At 36.6% G+C, this 20,028-nt stretch overlaps 2 protein-coding genes and 1 long non-coding RNA gene across 3 annotated transcripts; all 3 read right to left on the bottom strand.

Annotated features, from left to right (window-relative positions):
- Positions 1 to 793: 793 nt before the first annotated feature.
- Positions 794 to 3,841, bottom strand: LOC308690959 (uncharacterized protein). The gene is made up of 3 exons (XM_081365764.1): positions 3,203 to 3,841; positions 2,988 to 3,063; positions 794 to 2,541 (listed from the first exon to the last, which is right to left on the bottom strand). Exons 1-3 carry the CDS (start codon positions 3,380 to 3,382, stop codon positions 2,111 to 2,113), a joined length of 687 nt encoding a protein of 228 aa, XP_081221890.1. The 5' UTR covers positions 3,383 to 3,841; the 3' UTR covers positions 794 to 2,110.
- A 3,595-nt stretch (positions 3,842 to 7,436) lies between these two features.
- LOC308690969 lies at positions 7,437 to 9,522 on the bottom strand. The gene is made up of 3 exons (XR_014030225.1): positions 9,132 to 9,522; positions 8,985 to 9,054; positions 7,437 to 8,873 (listed from the first exon to the last, which is right to left on the bottom strand). It is a non-coding gene; the product is annotated as an uncharacterized lncRNA (long non-coding RNA).
- Positions 9,523 to 10,962: 1,440 nt separating this feature from the next.
- LOC308691344 (uncharacterized protein) lies at positions 10,963 to 15,192 on the bottom strand. Its single transcript, XM_081366421.1, has 4 exons — positions 14,700 to 15,192; positions 14,288 to 14,321; positions 12,879 to 12,938; positions 10,963 to 12,644 (listed from the first exon to the last, which is right to left on the bottom strand). The coding sequence occupies exons 1-4, from the start codon at positions 14,799 to 14,801 to the stop codon at positions 12,226 to 12,228; spliced, it is 615 nt and encodes a 204-aa protein (XP_081222547.1). The 5' UTR covers positions 14,802 to 15,192; the 3' UTR covers positions 10,963 to 12,225.
- Positions 15,193 to 20,028: the final 4,836 nt, after the last annotated feature.

Here is a 20,028-nt window from a genome sequence, read left to right as displayed (position 1 = left end):
ATCCTTGACAGAGATGTTAAAAGGAATCATGCTACAGGCAGGTCAGATTTGATCCATTTAGGGCAATTTGTATTGAAATGTTTTAAAAGTAAAACTGGATGACTTTAAAGAGGGCTTTAATAATACAGACCTGAAACGACAGAAGTGACATTTTTGACAAATTTATTCTATGACCAGAACGTTTTTTTTTTTTTGCCTCATCTTAGTCTCCAACATGATACAGGGCCGATGGCTCCAGCTACTTACTTATTATTATACTTATTTATTGAACTGTTGTAAATCAATATCACATTTGCACTAATGCTATTCGGCAATAATGCTATTCGATTAACTAATGTTAATCAACTGTATGAAATAACTACATCCGTTATTACACAATAACTGTAAGATGAACTACTTAGGTCTGGGCCGGGCAGGTGTGTTTATAATTTTATTTTTCCGTATAGCTAATTACATTTTTTTAACAATTGCTAAGACACATTTCTTGAAACCTTCACCCATTTTCTCACAACATTAAACCCAAAAGCAAATCTTCAAACTACATTCACAAAACCCCTGACTCTTCTGGCAAAATCAAACAATCGGCTCAAACCATTCACCTGTACTCAAAATTAAACATGCTTTCAGATCATACACACAGCCAGTCAATATATAGCCACTACAGATCATTCATTATCAAATAAAAAAATAAACAAGTAATAAAAACTCAGTGAGTGTTTTAGCGCAATTTTCTGACGTCATGGGATCACAACACTAAGAGATAGTAAATCTTTTTTTTTTTTTTTTTTTTTTTGTGTGCGTTCCCGAGATTAGACCTTCCTTAACATAATGCCGAAAACCCGAAGTCTCTAGGTGGTCTGGTTGAGGAGGAGATAGAAGTGCAAGATTGGTGCGCACAGACAGAACAGAAATCATGAGTTAACAAGCGCAATTTTGTCCTTGGAAAATTGCGCTAAAAAATGCAGAACACAGAGCACAGAGCATTTAGTTACAGAAAACAGTAATACAGTAAACAAAATTTGCAATTACATAATTGTAATCACAACTATGAATATCTTGTATACTGTATGACTGTGGCAATTATAGTATTTTATTGAATATTGTATAGTATTGAATGTCTGTATATTTAGTACTAGCATACTGTAAAAAATACAGCAGTTCAACTGCAAAAGCCCAAAGGGTCAAAGAAAGCTCAAAAAGGAAAAGCATGTCAAAAATGTACATGTCTAAGGACTTCATTATCATTACAAGCACCCAGTCCAGCCTGGTTTTATCCAACACAATGGTCTTCACAAGATACAAAAAGGTTTTGACCTGTCAAATAGAATGCATATTCTTTGTTCGATGCTAAACAGTCAGTCAAAACATCTTCAAAGAATAAAAGCAGACATGAAGACTGATTCTCTTAACACAAAATCTTTATTCATGCAGTACAGAGAGAATCCTGATTCCAGTAATGGAGAATCAGGAGCTACTGGAACTGCCCTGATCTAAACTAAAGTGAAAGTGTTTCTTGTAGTCATTGTTTTTGCATTGTACATATGTATGTTATAAATTGTTTAAAGTAATGAACTGGTGTTTTGAAACAAATTCACAAACAAATATTTATTTGAATCAAATACAAAACCACATATATATGAGTAAACCACACAAAAATATAATAATTTGCCACCTAGAGGTAAATGTAATAAACAGGATGGGTTCCAACTTAAAAAAGTTATTAAAAAAATGAACAAATCTGATTTTTAAAATCAAATGACGACAAAAGTCCGTTCATGAATAAGTTCATAAATGCACATTCAAAAAGTTTTAACATAAAACATGCACATAGTTTAGCTACCAACATTTTAGTGCAATTTGGCTGGCACAACAACAGTTAATTATTCACTACTGCTTCTTTTGTGGATAGTACATATATGTGTAGTCATGTTATTTAATAACAATTTTTAGCAAACCTCTGAAACTAGAAAATTAATTAAAGTGGTTATACATTCTCATATCTATACGTACCTAAATAACAGGTCATTAAAAATCAAGCATACCTGCTTAAAACAACCCTCAAATGCGAATTAATGCAGTCGGTAATAAAACCTTTTTTTAAAAGCCAATGCTAGAGGTAAGTGACTTCCAAGTGACTGTTTCTAACCCAGTTGACAAACTTACAACTTTTCTTGTTAAGTTTCACCCTGAGACTAGTGTCAGCTTCTAGCATGATAACTCGATTTAAAGTGATTGACTGCAGCCAATAATCTCTACATAACATAGACTCTTTACCACTTATAACCTCTCTCTCTTTTTCATAGTTGCTATGCTTCTGTGAGACACTGACCTCTAAAGTCAAAAACTCTGGATCTGAATGAGGCTTACACTGATTATAGGGTACACGGTAAGAGATCCTTAGATCGATCAAGTAGAGACCCTTTGTGAAGACGTGGAGGACTGTTTGGTTTTCCAGCTTGAAATTTTGGGAGTCATTGCCATCGTTGATGATATTCCACTTGATGGGCTGTTCTTCCGAACAAGCACCAAACTGGTTTCTAGCTGATTTAAGAGAGAAAACAAGGCAGGACTTTACAAAACATCAATCTCTGTAAATTTGACCCTAGGTCATAAAACATTTTCCCAACAGTATTTCTGAATACATACAGACTTAATAACGCTTATTGATACTTTGCACGTGACGTCAGTTGTACTGGCTGGCGGGCAAGAACGTCATTCTCTAGCAACGAAAACCAGTAAACTAATCAAGGATGTTGCCAGGACGTTGCCAGTTTTAATATACAAAAGTTGGTGTTTTGAGGTGTACACGACATGCCAGATAGTTGTTGTGCGATTGGATGCACTAACCGCGTTTGTTGCCCGCCAGATATCACGTGACTGCAAAGTATCAATACTAGAAGCCAATATACAGGATTGCATATGCATAAGCTATATCAAGTGGCATTACTCAATGGTATAATCAAATAATTTACCACTATTAAACGTACTTTCAAGATGTACAGAGTGTCTTACTGGTGGTCCTTCAGATTTCAAAGCCTCTGAATGGGCACCTGAAAATGCAACCTGAGGAAAAACAGAAGAGCAGCTATTTGAGTTACATGCAGAGACAGTTTTCAACGTCTCCCCTTTTAATTACATCTGAATGATAGTGGCTGTTAACAACAAAATAATCCAAATCGTGTAATTTGGTCTTGTATATTACCTTAGTAGTACGTTGGTTAAACTGCAGCCACAGCAAAGTCGCCAGGAACGTTGCGAGCAGCACCGCAGTGGCCAAGCGCAGTCGTGTCTCCTGACGCTTCATGGTTTGACAATGCCGCATCAAAACCTGCATCATCTGTCCCTGCTCCTCACCTAACTCAAACATCTCGACTCGAGCCATGTGCAAGGATAATGCAACCACGTTACTTTGCCAGGCGGTCAGTGGCCCTCTTATATATAGTCACGCTCTTCAGTTCAGATCACGTACGTTCAGCACAGACCGCCCTTGTCTTTCTCTGAGTCAGGAAACAGTCACAGCGTGTCTGCATGCGTGGACGTGTTGGACATCTGGATGCAGTTCAAGTTAGTCAACGCAATGAGACTTCCAGACTTCCAGAGGAAAGTGGTTTTCCTCAAAGGTTTCTTCTTCACAGTTAGAGAGGATGATTCTCTGTTGTTTTGTCATTTCTATGAACATTGTCCCTGGTAGGCTATTCTTATGAAACAGCAGTGGCGTGGCGTGGGCAAAGAGTATAGAAGTAACAAGAGGCGAAACTCCGTTGCAGTTTTGACAACAGCCACTAGGTGGCGCTTCGGTAGCGCGGCCGCCATTTTGGACTGAACCAACGGCTTTACTGGTAGCACAACTACTGTACAGCATTAACATTATGTCTGAAAATAATTGCAAACAAAGAAAACAGTGTTCTGCCATCAACTGCAACAACTACCAGTGTACAACCAATCAACTAGCATTTCATAGATTCCCCAAAGATCCAGAGAGGTAAAGTAGAAAAGGTTTTATTAACTTTAAAGTGAGCTAACGTCAACGATAACAGGTGCTGTAACGTTAATGTAAGCTATCCCATAACCGCAGTAACAGTTTGCTAACGTTATGTATTTGGTCGAAATTGTCAAGACTCGAAATGGGCTTTTTAAATCGCATACTTTCAGAGATATATGAACACCTAACCTGGCAAATGACCGCTTTATTAATTCATTGTTATCACTAAATTAACCCTTTAACTGTCACCTTTTTTTTCGCTTAAACATGAAAATCACTATCCAAACTTAAATGGTTGTAACGTTAGTATGGTTGTAACGTTAATACTATGGTTGGTCTTGTTTTAATTTGTCAGATTATTGTTGAAGTGAAATAAATTATGAAAGTGAAACAGAAAAAAGTTATATAAGTTTGAGTTTATTAAAATGTACAAATTTTAAAATATAATTATTTATATTTTATATAAAAAAAATATATATATATATATATATATATATATTACAAAATATATTTTACTCTAGAACTGCAAGAAAATGAAAGCAAAAAATCTGAACAAGTTGTGTTCCACATTTTAGGTTGATATGTTGATATCTCGCTCCCTCACCCTTTCTGCCGTGTGCTCTAACGTTACACGGTTTGGAGCTGCGCGCTCTTGCTCGCTCGCTCTAGATTCCGGGTGATTTTAGCTAATTTGCGGGCATCAGGGAGCCGCTATAAATATGCAGGAGACTCCCGGATCTTCCGGGAGACATGGGATGTCTGCTCTAGAGATATTAAAAACTAGAAACTACTTTTTAGTTAATTTAACCGCTTTTGAATTTGAACCGGTATAGTTCAATCCTATGACAGCGGTGTTGCGTTCAGTCCAAGATGGCGGAGCTGCAGCTCTGCGCATGGGTGAGTTTGTTGCAATGGAACGTTCTATTGAGTTTCGCCTCTTGTTACTTCTATACTCTTTGGCGTGGGGAAAATTTCTGAGGAAGCCAATTAAGACTGAAGCTGTGTGTTTTAAGGGGTGGGGGCAGAAAATCATACGTTACCATTTATATGTTGCTATTTGGATGAACTATTAGAGCGCCCAGCATCATCTTACCGGGACTTACGCTTGTTACAATCCAACACTTTGAGCACGTAGATGCCTAAAATATGTTGCGCATACAGCTCAACTAACGCGATTGTTATAAAGGTGTTTGAACAACAAAACACATCCTCTTGCACATATTTGACAAACGGAATATCAGATATATCCTGCTATAGCTAATAAATTTGTGAAATTTTGAATAAAAAAAGGAAATAAAAGCTGATCATTCAGCGCTATTGTGCCTGCGGTGTGACAAGCAATGAAAGACGCGTCTCCATGGGAACCATAAAGTGATACTACGATCAATAACGGTCGCCTTGAAAAACTTACGTGTGAAAAGGTTGTTTGTAAGGCTTACATTTAAATGTGTCTTTGTTTTGAGTGTATGGTCAATAAATAAAGGAATTAAAAAGATGGGCACAAAACCACAAATCTTCCGCTATTTCATTCATTCATTCATTGACGATGATAACGTGATGTGATTGGCTTGATGCCAACAAGTTCATGGCTTCCCTTGACACTGTCCTGACCAATCACAGGGGAGCAGTGTCATGACAATAGCGTCACCTGATTGGTTAGTCATTCTTTTTTTTTTCTATCAAGGGATGCCAACTCAGCCTGGCCTCCTCACAGACACAGGGTGCAGTACCATGTTTTCAACGCTCATTCACCATGTCACTTTTATAGGGGCGCTGTTTTACACATCATAAAACACTCAGTAATGAACGAAGAGAGACGATGAGGAGATGACAGAAGGATTGCGTAAACTGTGAAAACAAAAGTGTTTATTAAATGACGATTATATTCTGAAAAAGTGAGGAAGCCTGGCTTCCCTTGGCCTCCGCAAGAAAACGCCACTGTGAAACAGTCCCTAAAGTCGTGGTCACCCGTTGTTTTATGGGAGAAAAACTATGCGAAGATTCATTACATATTGTCATTCAAAAAAGGTAATGTGCTTGTAATCAGGTAAGTTGATCAAACAGGAGCAGTTGCACAGTTGGGGCATGTTGTAACACTGCTTTACAGTGTACTCCTACTTTTATTAATTCTATTGGGAAACCATTAGAAAAAGGTGAATAAAGACAGTCAATGTTCAGAAATTATTATTATGTTTTGAACTATGCTGTATAGCTGTGTTTTGTGATGTGATGTGTTTGTTGGCAAACTCAAAAATTAATTATTAAAAAATGCCATTATTTTATATGAATCATTTTATTATTGCCAAAATATTTTAGTTTGTCTTGTTTTTTTTTTTTTTTTGATTAGATCAGATAACATTTTAAGCTGTCATATGGTCATGTTACAATGTGCCCCACCTAAGGGGCATGTTGTCACATTTCACTTCCATTCTTTTGGGGTAAATTAAGAAAAAAAGTATGCACTGCATTAATGAAACAAAACCACATGATTGTACTAGACATGTGAAAAATAAATAAATACTCTGAACCCCAAGTGAATTTACACAAACCGAGAAAGTCAAACAAAAATGTTAGGTTGTGCCACTCTCTCGCATGTTCCTTTTTCGAATTGCCGGAAAAAACACCTCATGCGAGTGTGGCAAGATGGTAAGGGCCAAGAGAGAAATAATAGCCAAGATAAGCAGCAAGGAAATTCATATTAATAAAACTCTAATAATATTTTCAACATAACCAACTACGCCATCTCGGGGCTTTCACCCCAGTGGCGGTTCTATTTTTCTGTAACAGGGGCCATTAAGGGGCCACATGTTACATTCAGGGGCCAAATACAGGGTACATTCAAGCACACAAAATAATTTATTCAGTATTCAGTAATTTATTCAGTATTTATTAAATACATTTCGGCAGTCATTCCTTTTTCAAACGCTCTAATAAAAAATTGAGCCAGTAAAGTTCTTAATGATTTTTTTTTTTCATTTATTTATACTGTGCATAAAGGACACAATGCACTTCTTTCTGAATTCCACCTTTTAAGTTTCATAATCATGTCGTTGCTTATAAAGAGTAAATTATTGTTAATTGTTTGGGGGTGGAATTGCATCTGTGATCGTTGTGAAGAATTCTCCGGTTGCTCTTCTCGTCGACGATTGATGGGTGGGAATCTCTAGGCACCTCACGATTCGATTCGATTACGATTCAGAGGATAACGATTATCGATTATTTACTACTTTGTACTTTTTAAAGCAAAGTATTTATGATGACCCATAACGAACTTACTTCCAATACTTCCTATATTAATTTTATTAATAAAACAAATGGAAGTGATTTGGCAAGTCAACTGTAAGGTTACATTTGCCAGCATTTGTCCCAACATTGTAAAGAACCAACAGGAAAATAAATGTGTGCCTGTACTAGCAGCATTCTTGTAGTAAATTAATACAAACTTCAGCATATTCTGAATCTCTAGCATTTAATAATAGACTTCTAACCAACATCCTCCTGTTATCAATGAGCAACATAATCCTTCAGACAAAAAACATTTTGCTGTAGCAAATTCACAAACAGTTTTCGTTCAAAAATATAGAATTATGTACCAGCAGCTCTCATACAAACATAATGCTTGTGGACTTACGCATATTCTTAATAATTAGTAGGCCTAACATACAAAGCCGCTCTTATTCACAACTAAATAATAAAGAGTTATGACTTGAAATGTTTGCTGTATACCACAATCAAAAACATGCTTATACAAAAAAAAGTGAATGAACATCTGCAGAGAGCACAGTCAAAATGTAACTTTTTGTGACTGACATTGCACATATTGCAGGGCAGTAAAACGTACGTATAACAGATCGGTTTACAGCATATTGATGTGAAAACTAAACAATACAGAAAGCAGCTCTCATACAAAAATAGGTCACAATGAAATTGCCAATTTTCCATACGTTAGCTTTCAACGAAGAGGGTGCCGTTCGAATTTGGTGCTCAGCCATCATCACGCGACTCTGTTATGTGCGCGCCACAGACTGTCCGCGCACTTCACGTCCGCTTTAGAGTTCCGCCTTTTGCTTTCCGTCAATATTACGTTATTAGAAAAAATATATATTATATAGCCTATATATTTTTAGAAAATCGATTTTTGACATTTGTGAATCGATTCAGAATCGTCCACGTCCGCATCGCGATGCATCTAAGAATCGATTTCCCCCCACCCCTAGGAACGGGGGCCAATCAGGGGCCAATCAGATTTAAGCAGGGGCCAGGGCCCCTGTGGCCCCGCCTCTAGAACCGCCCTTGTTTCACCCGAATACTCAGACAAGTTCGTTCTTCCCAAAGAGGACTGAGACTGTTCTGACAATTAAAAGCAATTTATGATTATATAAAATCTTTCCACATTGAAAAGAACACCACATTCACTAGTAAATAGCTTACCTTCCAGACATTTACCTCTAATTGCCCACATGTCAATAAAAAGAAGGTATTTTAAATAAAACAAAGAAAAACAAAAAGAAAACATAAATACTGGGGTTAATCAAAGACACCAACAGGAAAAAGAATCCCTGACCCACCTCGTAAGTAATCACTCACTACACCCACACACTAGTGTCCCACACTACAAAGGCAATGAAACAAATCCACACTCAAGTGTGTTTAACACTACACCCCAAACGTAAGTGGGCCAAACAGAGAGGGATATCCCAGAGAGAACCCACAGCACTTAAATTACAGGTTCCATAAAAAGAATAATACCAACAAAACACCAAATTTATAAGGGAGACAAAACAGCAATGCATTTATAATGAAGACAAAACAGCAGCGTAGTCTGGGTCCGTGTCTCCTGCTGATTACAGATGCGCTTACAGGGCTCCGAGCTGGAAGCACGCCCCCCAACCTAAACACACACACACACACACACACACGCACACGCACACGCACACGCACACGTGAGGTTTAAGCACTTTTCAAAGCATAAAAGAATTCACCAGATAGAGATCATACTTACTGCGTCAGAACACCGTAGGCCTATATAAAACGACTGCATGCTGCAACATTCTCTCACTGCACTGTAGCGACTGCAGAACAGGCTATAGGTTACACCAACATTACACAAAAAAATAAATCACATGCCACATTAAACTCATCCACATACCTGATAGGACAGATAAGTGACCCACACGACTCCATCAGGAAAAGGCAAAAAAGGGAAAGCAAGGGGGTAACCAGAAACGGTTAAACACAAGCTCAGCTGTACTTGTGCGTCTTGCTTTTATTATAAGTGAAATCATGATAATGACTAACCAGCCGGTATCTGACACATCTGAATCTGGGGAAAGTATTCCCGTTCTCCACCAGCGGGAATAATGGAGGGAAATCCCCAATCTGCTACACGAGCGTAACTTGACGTGTTTCCATTGGCCTTAGGCTATTTTCAATTCGCGCAACGCTGCTTGTGAGAAATGTGTGAAGCGTTTATCGAGAAAGATCGAAAAGATTCCTTGAAATTATTACATGCAACTGAATGACGACTCCAGACGAACTCCAGACGATCCTGAAAAAAGATAATTCTCATAATTCACGATTCAGATATCCCGGGCGTAGCCTATAACTGTTTCACATTAGGCCAACTTCCAATTTTAGCATCTGCCTTCTCCAGAATTTACATCTATTCCAAACACAGCGGAAGTGGCCTAATCTTCAAAACATGTTGATAAAGTGAATTTACAGTAGCCTAGTTTAGTTCTTTATTTATTTCTGAACCATTTCATTTCGTAAGGTAAAAGGGATAAATGCATTTTCCATAATGTATAAATATCTATTCATTCATCCGTCCATCTGTATAGGCTATCCTCTGACGGGTTGCGCGAGTTTTGGAGTAGGCTAGGCTATGTGAGGCTGTGTGTGCGTGTGTGACCAAATAAATGTAGGCTATACGTTTATTTATTTTTAGTCAGAGCAATTACAAAACGTGGTTTATTCATTCATAATTTCTTCATGAACAACACGTTGAAGCCTAAATTCACAACATGACTCAACTGAAACCCTTTTAATTTCAGACTTGACTCAGCTCTTTTCCGTCAGTTTTAAAGTCTTTGCCACAAGGGGGCAGTACGTACCGTTACATCTAGTCCTACATCAACGAAATCAGTCCTTCTCTGCTTTAATTCAGGACCTGTTATAGACCTCCTTGTTCAAGAAAGAAAGAAAGAAAGAAAGAAAGAAAGAAAGAAAAGAAAGAAAAAGAAAGAAAGAAAGAAAGAAAGAAAAACCATCCTTGGACCTCCTTGTTCAGGAGCCAGATTTTGCATTGTAAATTAGCCTACTCAACTAAAGGTTTTTGGTTGTAAACAAACAAATAAACCAAAACTAAATACAACCATTAGTTAACATTGTGTAAATTCTTATTTTATTGTCACAGAAATTTCTTGAAATGTTCTGGTAATGTTAGTTAATGGTTAAAAGACATGTTCTCTTTCTACTGAGCAGCCTAAGGCAACACAACACTACCAGTTTGACTGACCTCAACAGATTTAGTCCTTTCTGAATAATAAGTAGTCTACAAGCTTGTATTTAAGCTTTTATTTGATTTGTTATAAGATTGTATTTGCTAATTATCTAAGCACTAAATAAATAACTCCTTATAAACAGACTGTTCTTATTTTGTATCTTATTTTTAGTTGTCTTCCCCCTGTACTTCATACCTAGATGTTTTTTAATGAAAGTTTTAATAGCATTATTTTGGAGCAGAATTTTTTGTCTTTAGTGATTTCAAGCTGCTGCTCTCTATAATTTTCAAAACAATAAAAATAAAGCGTAGTCTGGTCAGAATAGGCTAAAAAGCTTAAAGCTCAGATGACATGGCATTTTGTTTGTGATGTTACATTGTCTATATTTGTGACATTCACATAGCTATTCATTAAACATGTTTGGTGTTTGTTGAAGTGCTTAATGTAAAGTAAATGGCTTACAATATAACAGAGGCATGCAGAGGGAGCTACAGCTTTATTTATAATTAATAGTTTAAATAAAAATATTACAAATTGCATATAAATATAATATCGTTTACATATTTGAGAACAGTAAAAAAAAAACGTAGTCAATTGAAATCACTCTGCGTGAATAAGAGCTTAAGTATAAGAGCTTATCTAAAGAAAACAAAACTCTGGAGTACAAAAAAACCTTAAGACAAAGAATAGCTGGCTTGGGTCATGAGAAGACAAAAAAAGTAAGCATCATCATAAACGGTATTTTCCTGACTGAAACAATACTTGGTTTGCTTCACTTGCTGAGAGAAAAAAAAAAAACATTCCACTGTCTCATGAAAACAGCATGTTGTTCAGTTTTATATGGCTTGCTTGACTGGATTAATGTACCTAGTGGTAATTTATGTGAAAGAAATATCCCCATACCACCCCTAGCCATCCACCACCCCCATCAGAAAACATTTCCATGACATTCATGAACAAATAAGTGCTTCTGTTGCTTACAGCAAAATCTGGCACAACATCTATCAAATTTTTTTGGCTCATTAAATACTAAGAGTTTGTTATTAAAATTAAAATGTGATTGCTTGTCTTAAAAAAACCCCAAAGCCCATATTTACAGAATAAAGTGTTGCTTCATAGCCTTAGCTTTTGTATGACACGCTGAGCATTTATATCAAACACATGTTGCTGTTGTGAGGTTTTTACATTCAGCTGTCGATGAATTAAATACTACATGATACATTTATAGACTTTCATTGAAAAATACCCACTTTCTCAGAATTAGCTTACTACTGTTTGGTAAAGCATGTTTGTTGCAGGCAGCAGCGGCATCTTGCATGTAGCCTACGTAATACATGAGAATCTTCAAAGTCAGTGCTCAGCATATCATGCCCTTTTTCATCTTGACTCATAAAAAAACTGAAACACAACAAACTTAACTTGTATATCGGTTGAGAGGAAAATGTGTCATGCTTCTGAGAAGATCATGAGATGTGATCTTCATATTTCGAAAGGAAGAAGAAAAAACACCAAGAAAGTATCATAACCCCCCACGCAATCCTTGTTAATGTCAACGAGCATTTCCTAGTATGAGCTGGAAAATCTCAGGTGTTCTAGCAGCTGATCTTGAGACTGCGTCATACCGAAATGTCACAATTAAAGTTAACAAGAATATAAGAACAGCTGCCGTTGTAAAAATTGGACATGGTCTGTGGATATAACCAATCATTTATGCAATATTTATTGCCCATGCTCCAGAGTCTACCAGTCGTCTGCCCATTTTATGATAGTGATAAAGGTGGAGAACGGTTGCGGTTGATAGTTCACCAAATCACTTGGAAATACTCTCACTGATAACTGGCTTGTTGATTGCATGTACATCAGAAGGAAAGTGTTGAGCTTTGCATCTGTATACGTGTTGACATTCACCACCTGAGTGTCATGTGCAGCTGAAAAAAACTCTGGTTTCCCATCATAACTGAGATCCACTAGAAGTTTGAGGTCTACAGTAGAGTCGTTATTCTTCTGTGGCAGATCGAAGTTCACCTGTATGTAGACCAGGTAAACACCTTTCTCTCGTATGACAATCCACGTTTTGCTACGGTCCAGAATGCTCTCACCCTTCATGCGGTAGTCCCACACATCATCCCAAACCAAACGATTATCAGTGTGATTGCATGCTTGAAAAAAAGGAGGGGGGGGAGAGAAACGAAGATAAAGATAAGCATGTAGCAAACATTCTCACTATGGAATCAGAGAGGTTTATGTAATGTTAGCTACAGTGTTTAATTTTAATATAGCCTAACTAATGTTTCAACAAGAAATGTGATGTTTAGGCCTATGTGAAACATAGGAGGACATGTTTTTACATAAATATTTGTTACAATTTGTTACAAACAAATGTTACTAATCACCTTTTAGAAGCCATTTTTCTCGCGAGACTTGATGTCTGAACATACTTTCAATTGCGGAGACTGTCAGAAAGAAAAACAAATGAAAGAAAAACATCTGTAAGATTACCACAACGGAACGAATCCTGACTAAAAACAATAAATAATTGTTGCATGAATGACTAAACGTTCAATTGACAGCTGAACATGAAAATGCGCGGAAGCAGACCACAAAATGCATTTCCACCAACACACAGCGAGACAGCTCGGATCCCCACCCAAACAGCATAATACAACAATCACACACACGCGAACAAAGAGCACAGCTGTCTTTTACACATTGTACACTCTCATACATCGTTCAACTATAATAAATTGGAATGGAGATTCTTCAAACAGTAAGAGCTTTCTGAACTTTTATGCTATTTAGTTTTCTTTTTTATAATATGCAATTGCTTGAAATTGTTTCGTTTGATTTATTTTATTGACAACAAAACGCAGTAAATCATAATCAATAGTGTTTAAATTGCTCAGAAAATGATCAGTTTTCATGTAGCCTAAACAAATTGTTTAGGTGCTCTGTGCTGGTTATTGGTATCAAATATTAACCTGGGTGCGAGTTATCAGGTTTTTTTTTAACTAAGTCAAAACAAAGGAGATTCGTAGGCCTACATATGTTTGACTTAAAACTTTTAAAAGGCTACGTTTTTACTTCAAACGCGTAAGTAGCGACAAAATTTAGATAAAATATAATATAAGGGCAACCAGTCTTAACTCTCGATATCAAATGAGACGAATTTACGTAGGCTATATGAATTTTCGTATTTAACAGTCTTTAAAAAAAAGAAAGAAAAAAAGATGACTTGAAAGATTAGTCTTAGCATCTCAGATGCAGATTTCTCAGGGGAAATCTCAGAGTCAAAATAATATACACCGGTGTTTTGCCAGGTGAGAAGTTTATTTACTAGGCTATTTTAATTCATTTTAGGCTACACTAATTCATTTTATAACTGTATCATTTATCTCTTTTAATTCCTTATATAACTGTTTTAATTTCCCCTGCTTTTATTTTGTGTCTATTTTCTATACAAAGCTCTATGAATTGCTATAGTGTGATTATTATAATTCCTTTCTATGTAAAGCTTTTGAATAACTTTGAATTTCCCTGGCTTTTATTTTGAGATTATTTTTATTCCTCTCTATGTAAGGCACTTTGAATTGCCATAGTGTATGAACTTGCCTTGCCTTGCTTTGCCTTGGCAGTTTATGAAACAGGCCCCAGATTTACATATTACACATTATTTCATAAAATCTTAACTGTTTAGTCTTCATTCCGTTTTGCTTTGCTAGTGGTACCAAATGACCATTGACAATGCCATCCTCAATAGAGGAAGAAAAAACGTTAATAGAAAAGGCTATTAGGATAAACTTACCATTCACGATGCTAATTCTTTGGCACCCAGACACCTGTTGAAGTTACAGTAAGACATGTCACTCACTATGTCATGCATATTTCAAGAGTAGCCTAGATTGCACAGAAGGAGTTATTTACAAACACGCCCTCTGCAACTCGACCCATGAATTATTGTCCACATCTGGAGAAAACAGGAAGTGTTTCTCAGCCAACGAGACATTATGTAAGTGAACTGAAGATCGGATAACCTTTTTCTCTTTTTTTCATAAATACATATTTTTAAAACATGCTTGCTGGAATGGTAAATTCAGTAGCCTACAAACATTCGTCGAGTTATTCTTCAAAATGTCCAACAGACGCGTCTTGAACAACGCGTCTATTTATTGGCCAAAAATATGAAATTCTAAGGCAGTAGATCCAGTTATATTTACCTTCGACATGAAGACATAAGCCAAGCACGATGCGATTGAAATGAGGACCAAAGCTATCGATGTCCATATAATATGCGCTCTAGCTGCGCGCGCTGTACCCATGCCTGCTCCTTAAGATGCTGAAATAACTGCAGCTTGCACACTAGAAATGCCTCTTGTAGTCCCGGATGAAGTTGACGACTGTAATGAGATACCAATCTCCCACGCGTTCAACAGAGCGCTATTAACTCCACATCACCTGTGGGTGAGATGAGGGTGGATGTGATCATAGTGACAGTAAACGCGTAGCTTTCACTTTGTAAAGAATGTACAAAATTGCTTGTTGTAATCTAGGCCTTTTCTCTTTTTCATTTTATTAGCACTGTTTGTAATTTCATCCATTAATGCAATTGTCTTGCATAAGATTACAAGTCTGGAGGGTCGTCAAAAAACAAAAAACAAAAATAATGCTACGAAAATAAGGAGCGCTGGTTGGTAAAAGGAGGCAGACTGTAAAACTCCCCGAGGAGAAAGGAAATCACATGTACAAACCTGTATGGAACTCAAAAAGAATTTTTTTTGAAGAATATCTATTACATTCAATGACAATGAATGGAGATATTGAGTTTAAAAAAAATGCATCAATCACTGTAAAATTACATAGCCTATATGTATTTGAAGTCCTACGGATAATGTTTTTTTGAGGATTGTGTAAGACCTAAAAGTCATTGAAATATTGGTCCTATCTCAGCACATTCAGAGATGCAGCAATGTCTGGTGTGTGAACAAACTCAGTTTAACCTAATTTGTGAAATGTTTCATCCATTAACAAAACTAATCCATTTGAATTCACATTTCTCAAATTCAACTCATTGAATGATCCGGTCACAGCTGGAGGATATTTTCAGTGAATAACAACTTCTGTTTTAACTATTCCCCATCATATGGCTTCAGAGGACCAAAAAAAAAAAAAAACACTGTCCAGGTCTTCTCCATTTGTATTGTGCAGAATAAAGTGTGACATACAGGTTTGGAATGACATGAAGTTTTGAATTTTTGGGTGAGCTATCCCTTTAAGAGCACATATAGACCACAAGACCACCCATTTGGTATTTTCCCTCAATGTTGACTGGAAGTCATAAGATATATCTGTAATCAATCACGCAAACAAGGTCACCACATGAATATACATGTGCTCCCATTGGGTGTGGGTGTTAGCAGAAGCATCAGCAAAAGTCTTCATGCACTGTGCGTGTTTAAGTTTTGCTAGGCGCTTTAGGGACATGCAACCTGTTTGTGAGCATTTCACTGTTGATTCAGACACAGATTATGTTTTCCGGTTATATATATATATATATATTTTATATGACTCACTTTATCAGTTACTCTATTTACAGTACTCACAAGTTAAATTTCCAAAAGAGGGCAGTTTCCCAGATGATATCAAAGTTAGTAAAAGAAAATGCCCGCAAACGTCTTCCATTTCGAAGGCCTACATGGCTCTATGCCATGATGACATCAAATTCCACTCGTCACCACTCTATTGGCTAAGTGCTGTTGATTTCGAGCATCATTTATTCAGATTGATTTAAATGTCTCGGGATTTTTTATGTGAAATAATGATTCACATTTCTGTTTTGTCATTACTGATTATTGACCCTAGAGAAGTAACAGACTTGTTGTTTGTTTTAAAAAGAACAATCTGAGGACGATGATTTTTTTTTTTTTTTTTTTTTTTACTGGGAATGATAAAGCTCAAAAATGGAAGGAGGGAGGATGTGTTGGCTTTGCATTATACATCTGGACCACATTTCAACTGAAGTCAGGTATCCTAAATGTTCTCATAGATAGGGATTGAGGGATGATCTTGACAAGAACCTCAACATATCTCTTTGTGTCATGGCAAATGTATTTCTAGGAAGACAAGAGAGACACAGGAAAGACTCTCACTACAACTGCTAGTTTCCACTTCAAGTGTTCTCCATTAGCTAAATGGAAAAATGCAGTGGTGACTGGGACGGGAGATAAGTGAAAATCAGTCGTGTTTTGAATCAATCTCACAACGAATCTGCTTTGAGTTTACAATATCGCAAATATAAATCAACACTATCATCATATTCCTGTATGACACTTCAGTCTCTTTTTTATACAGTGGAGTAGGTGAGTGACAAATGTAGGAGTGGAGTAATGTGTACATAGCACCACTTTTTATGGTTTCAAAGGCTATAATTTCTCCATTAAACCTGTGAACCTATTTCTGTGAAAAATGACTAACAATAAATGAGGTCTGAGATTAGGAACATGCTAAAAGTTAAGTGTAAAATCGATTTGTAATTCACACCATTACATTGCAATAGTCAAACTAAGATGACATCTCTCTTTGCTCATGTCCTCTCTTAGGTAGATTGCACGTTGCTATCAGCTCTGTTGCACTAAAGTGATTTGCTGAAATCAAAATGCTGACGATGAAAGGCACTAGCCAACGAGCCGTACTGTTTGCATGTTAGTCTCACCCACTGCCGAGCTCTCAGAGGTTTTTTTTAGCTTGGTCTTAAACCAGGTTACAATAATTTCAAATATTTTGGTTCTATTAAAAAAAAAAAAAAACTAAAAAACTAAAATAAGAGGAAGATGACAAAGATTGAAATCACATTTTCGCTAATTTATCTCCAAGAGGAGATAAAGAGGATGCTTTTTATTTACTTCTAAAATCTTATCTGAATCAAAGGAAAAATGAATGAAAGTACTTAGTATGACTTTAAAAAAAGTGATTCAGATTCTGTGATATTTGTTAGTATGCATGACCCCTTATGGATACCCAGAAGGTGTAGGCGATTGCAGGAATACTCCCCAAGCTATCTACCCCTGACCTTTGAGAAGTGTGCGAATTAAAGATGAGAACATTTATGTGGGTGGGGGGCTTTTGTAATTATTCTCCACTGGATTGTTTTCATTTTTAGGATTACATGAAAGCAAATTATTCACCTCAGTTCTTACAATCAACAACAGCCAGAGGAAACATCTCGATATGGAGATTGTGTCGTCCAGTTCTTGTGATCACACATTCACACTGTAAGGTAAACTATCAAAGAAGTTTGCAATATCACTCAAAGACACCTTGCCACCTTGGGGCAACCGCTACTAGGCTTAGGGCTGCACTATTAATAATAATTTCCATGCAATCACACTTAAACCGATTTGGCTTATAACGATTTTGAAATCGCAAAGGCTGCGATTATTTTTTTATGCGCTGCTTGTCATTGATGTAAGGCTCTGTAAACGCTGCTCCATCTGAAAGCACTGTGAGTTTGAGTCACTTGCATTTGAAAAGCAACACGACTCAAACATCTTTCCAAACATGTGAAGCATTTATGAACCTTTTGTCCTATAAAAGACAACATTTAATAACATGCTTTTACTCCAAACTCACTTCATAACGACAGTTGAGCATCATTCAGTGAGATGGTGACTTCTTACACAGAATAAGGCAGTTGTGTGTTTATTAGTCACGTTTAATCAATCAAAGCAGGCCCGGACTGGCCATCGGGAGCACCGGGAGAATTCCCGGTGGCCTGCCGACTAATTTGGCCTGCTGCCAGCCAGCATGTTTTTTTATTTTTTTTATTTATTATTATATATTTTTTATACTACTACCTTTACCAGTGTCCAGTGATCATTTTCGAATTCGTCATTCAATAAAATTATTATTATAAAATAAAATCATGAATCTGTTAGTCTTGGCTGGCAAGGCTACGATTCCACTTTAAGCCTCAGCTAAAGGTGGAGCAGAGAGGGAAAGGACAACGACAAAGAAAGCACTCCAAGAACAAGCAGCAAAATGTTGCAAAATGAATGACCTGTTCAGGGCTTCAAGTGCAGGTCAGTTTCATCTGTAAACACTGTACTTTTTTCTTCGTTAACTTAGGATTGAAATACTAGCAAATGTGCGCAGTAGTGCCCCATTACTATCGTCACTCAAATTACTGTATGCTAAAGGAGATTAATATTATTTAGTGTAAAGTTACATTAGTAATTTAGCAGACAAATATTAACATGTATGTGGTACTGGGAGCAGGGAGACAGGAGTGATAGTGCAGACATCAACAAAAAATAATACAATAACATTTTATTAGACAATTTAGAAAATTATGTCTGGCCATTTGTGAGGGTTAAAACTATTTTCCCTTTTTTTTTTTTTTTTTTTAATCAAATGAAGGTGGAACAGTCAACCTAGCACTAGCTGTGGTGCAATGATCACATATTCAGCCAGGGAGTGAGATGACATGTAGAAGCAAAATAAGATTTTTTTTTTTAACATATTGTATGAAATATAGCCTAGTATTGCTAAATGTTGGATATTTAAGTAATTTTAAGATGAAAACAACAACATTTTGTCATAAATATAATACTTAGATTTTTTACTCAAATAAATGTAGATTCTGGGCAAACAAATTACAATAAGGTGGTTGTTTTACACCAAGGTGGAGACAGTTCTGTTTATAACATGAGGCCAGAACAAGTGACAGGTGAAGAAAAGACAGGTACAAGAAAAATACGCACACTTTATACATGCATACATACATATATATATATATATATATATATATATATATATATATATATATACATATATACATATATATGTATTTAATTAGTGTTTAAACTTTAATTAGTGTATGAGGCTGATGATACTGGTGGAAGTGAGAGACATAGAGATATTAGGGTAAATGAAGAGAAGGAAAAGGGAAGTGAGGATACTGTTCAAGAGAAAGCCTTTAATTATTTTACACGGTCCCAACCTAAGGATTTAGACCAATAAATGTAGCCTAATTTAGGAAAAAATAGGGTTGTCCGTGTTTCTAAATTTTATTTGGGTTATTTGGGTTTTATTTTACATGGGATGGCCTGGATGGGTGTGGGATTTCCCGGCCTGAAATTGTGTCCCAGTCCGGCCATGAATCAAAACGTTTTAATCTTTTGTTTATTCAGCTACAGCGATAGGGATTTCCTGGTCTGACGTGTGTTATTGTACTTCTGTGGCGGGGCATATTTGGCATGTCTGCGTGAGACTCCCTCTGGCGTTCAGATGAAGCAGCATTTACTACCGATCAGCTGCACTGACAAGCTGCCCATTAAATAATTGCAGCCTTTGCCAAATCGCGTGCGGTTTCATTGCGATTAATTGTGCAGCCCTAGATTAGATCATGTCGAAAAAATGTATATTACATTTTTGTAATGTTAGGAAATCTAGGAGTTATCGGTGAGCTTTGAAGCGAGTGGATTCTGGAATCCTCTGCTGTTTCAATAAAGTATTAATCAATATTTTTCCTTCTAAATATCAAATGAGTTG

The sequence above is a fragment of the Scardinius erythrophthalmus genome (genome assembly GCF_964197995.2).
Source record: "Scardinius erythrophthalmus genome assembly, chromosome: 5".
NCBI classification, from domain to species: domain Eukaryota; kingdom Metazoa; phylum Chordata; class Actinopteri; order Cypriniformes; family Leuciscidae; genus Scardinius; species Scardinius erythrophthalmus.
Note: the sequence above shows the minus strand (reverse complement) of the source record. Positions and strands in the feature narration are given on the sequence as shown.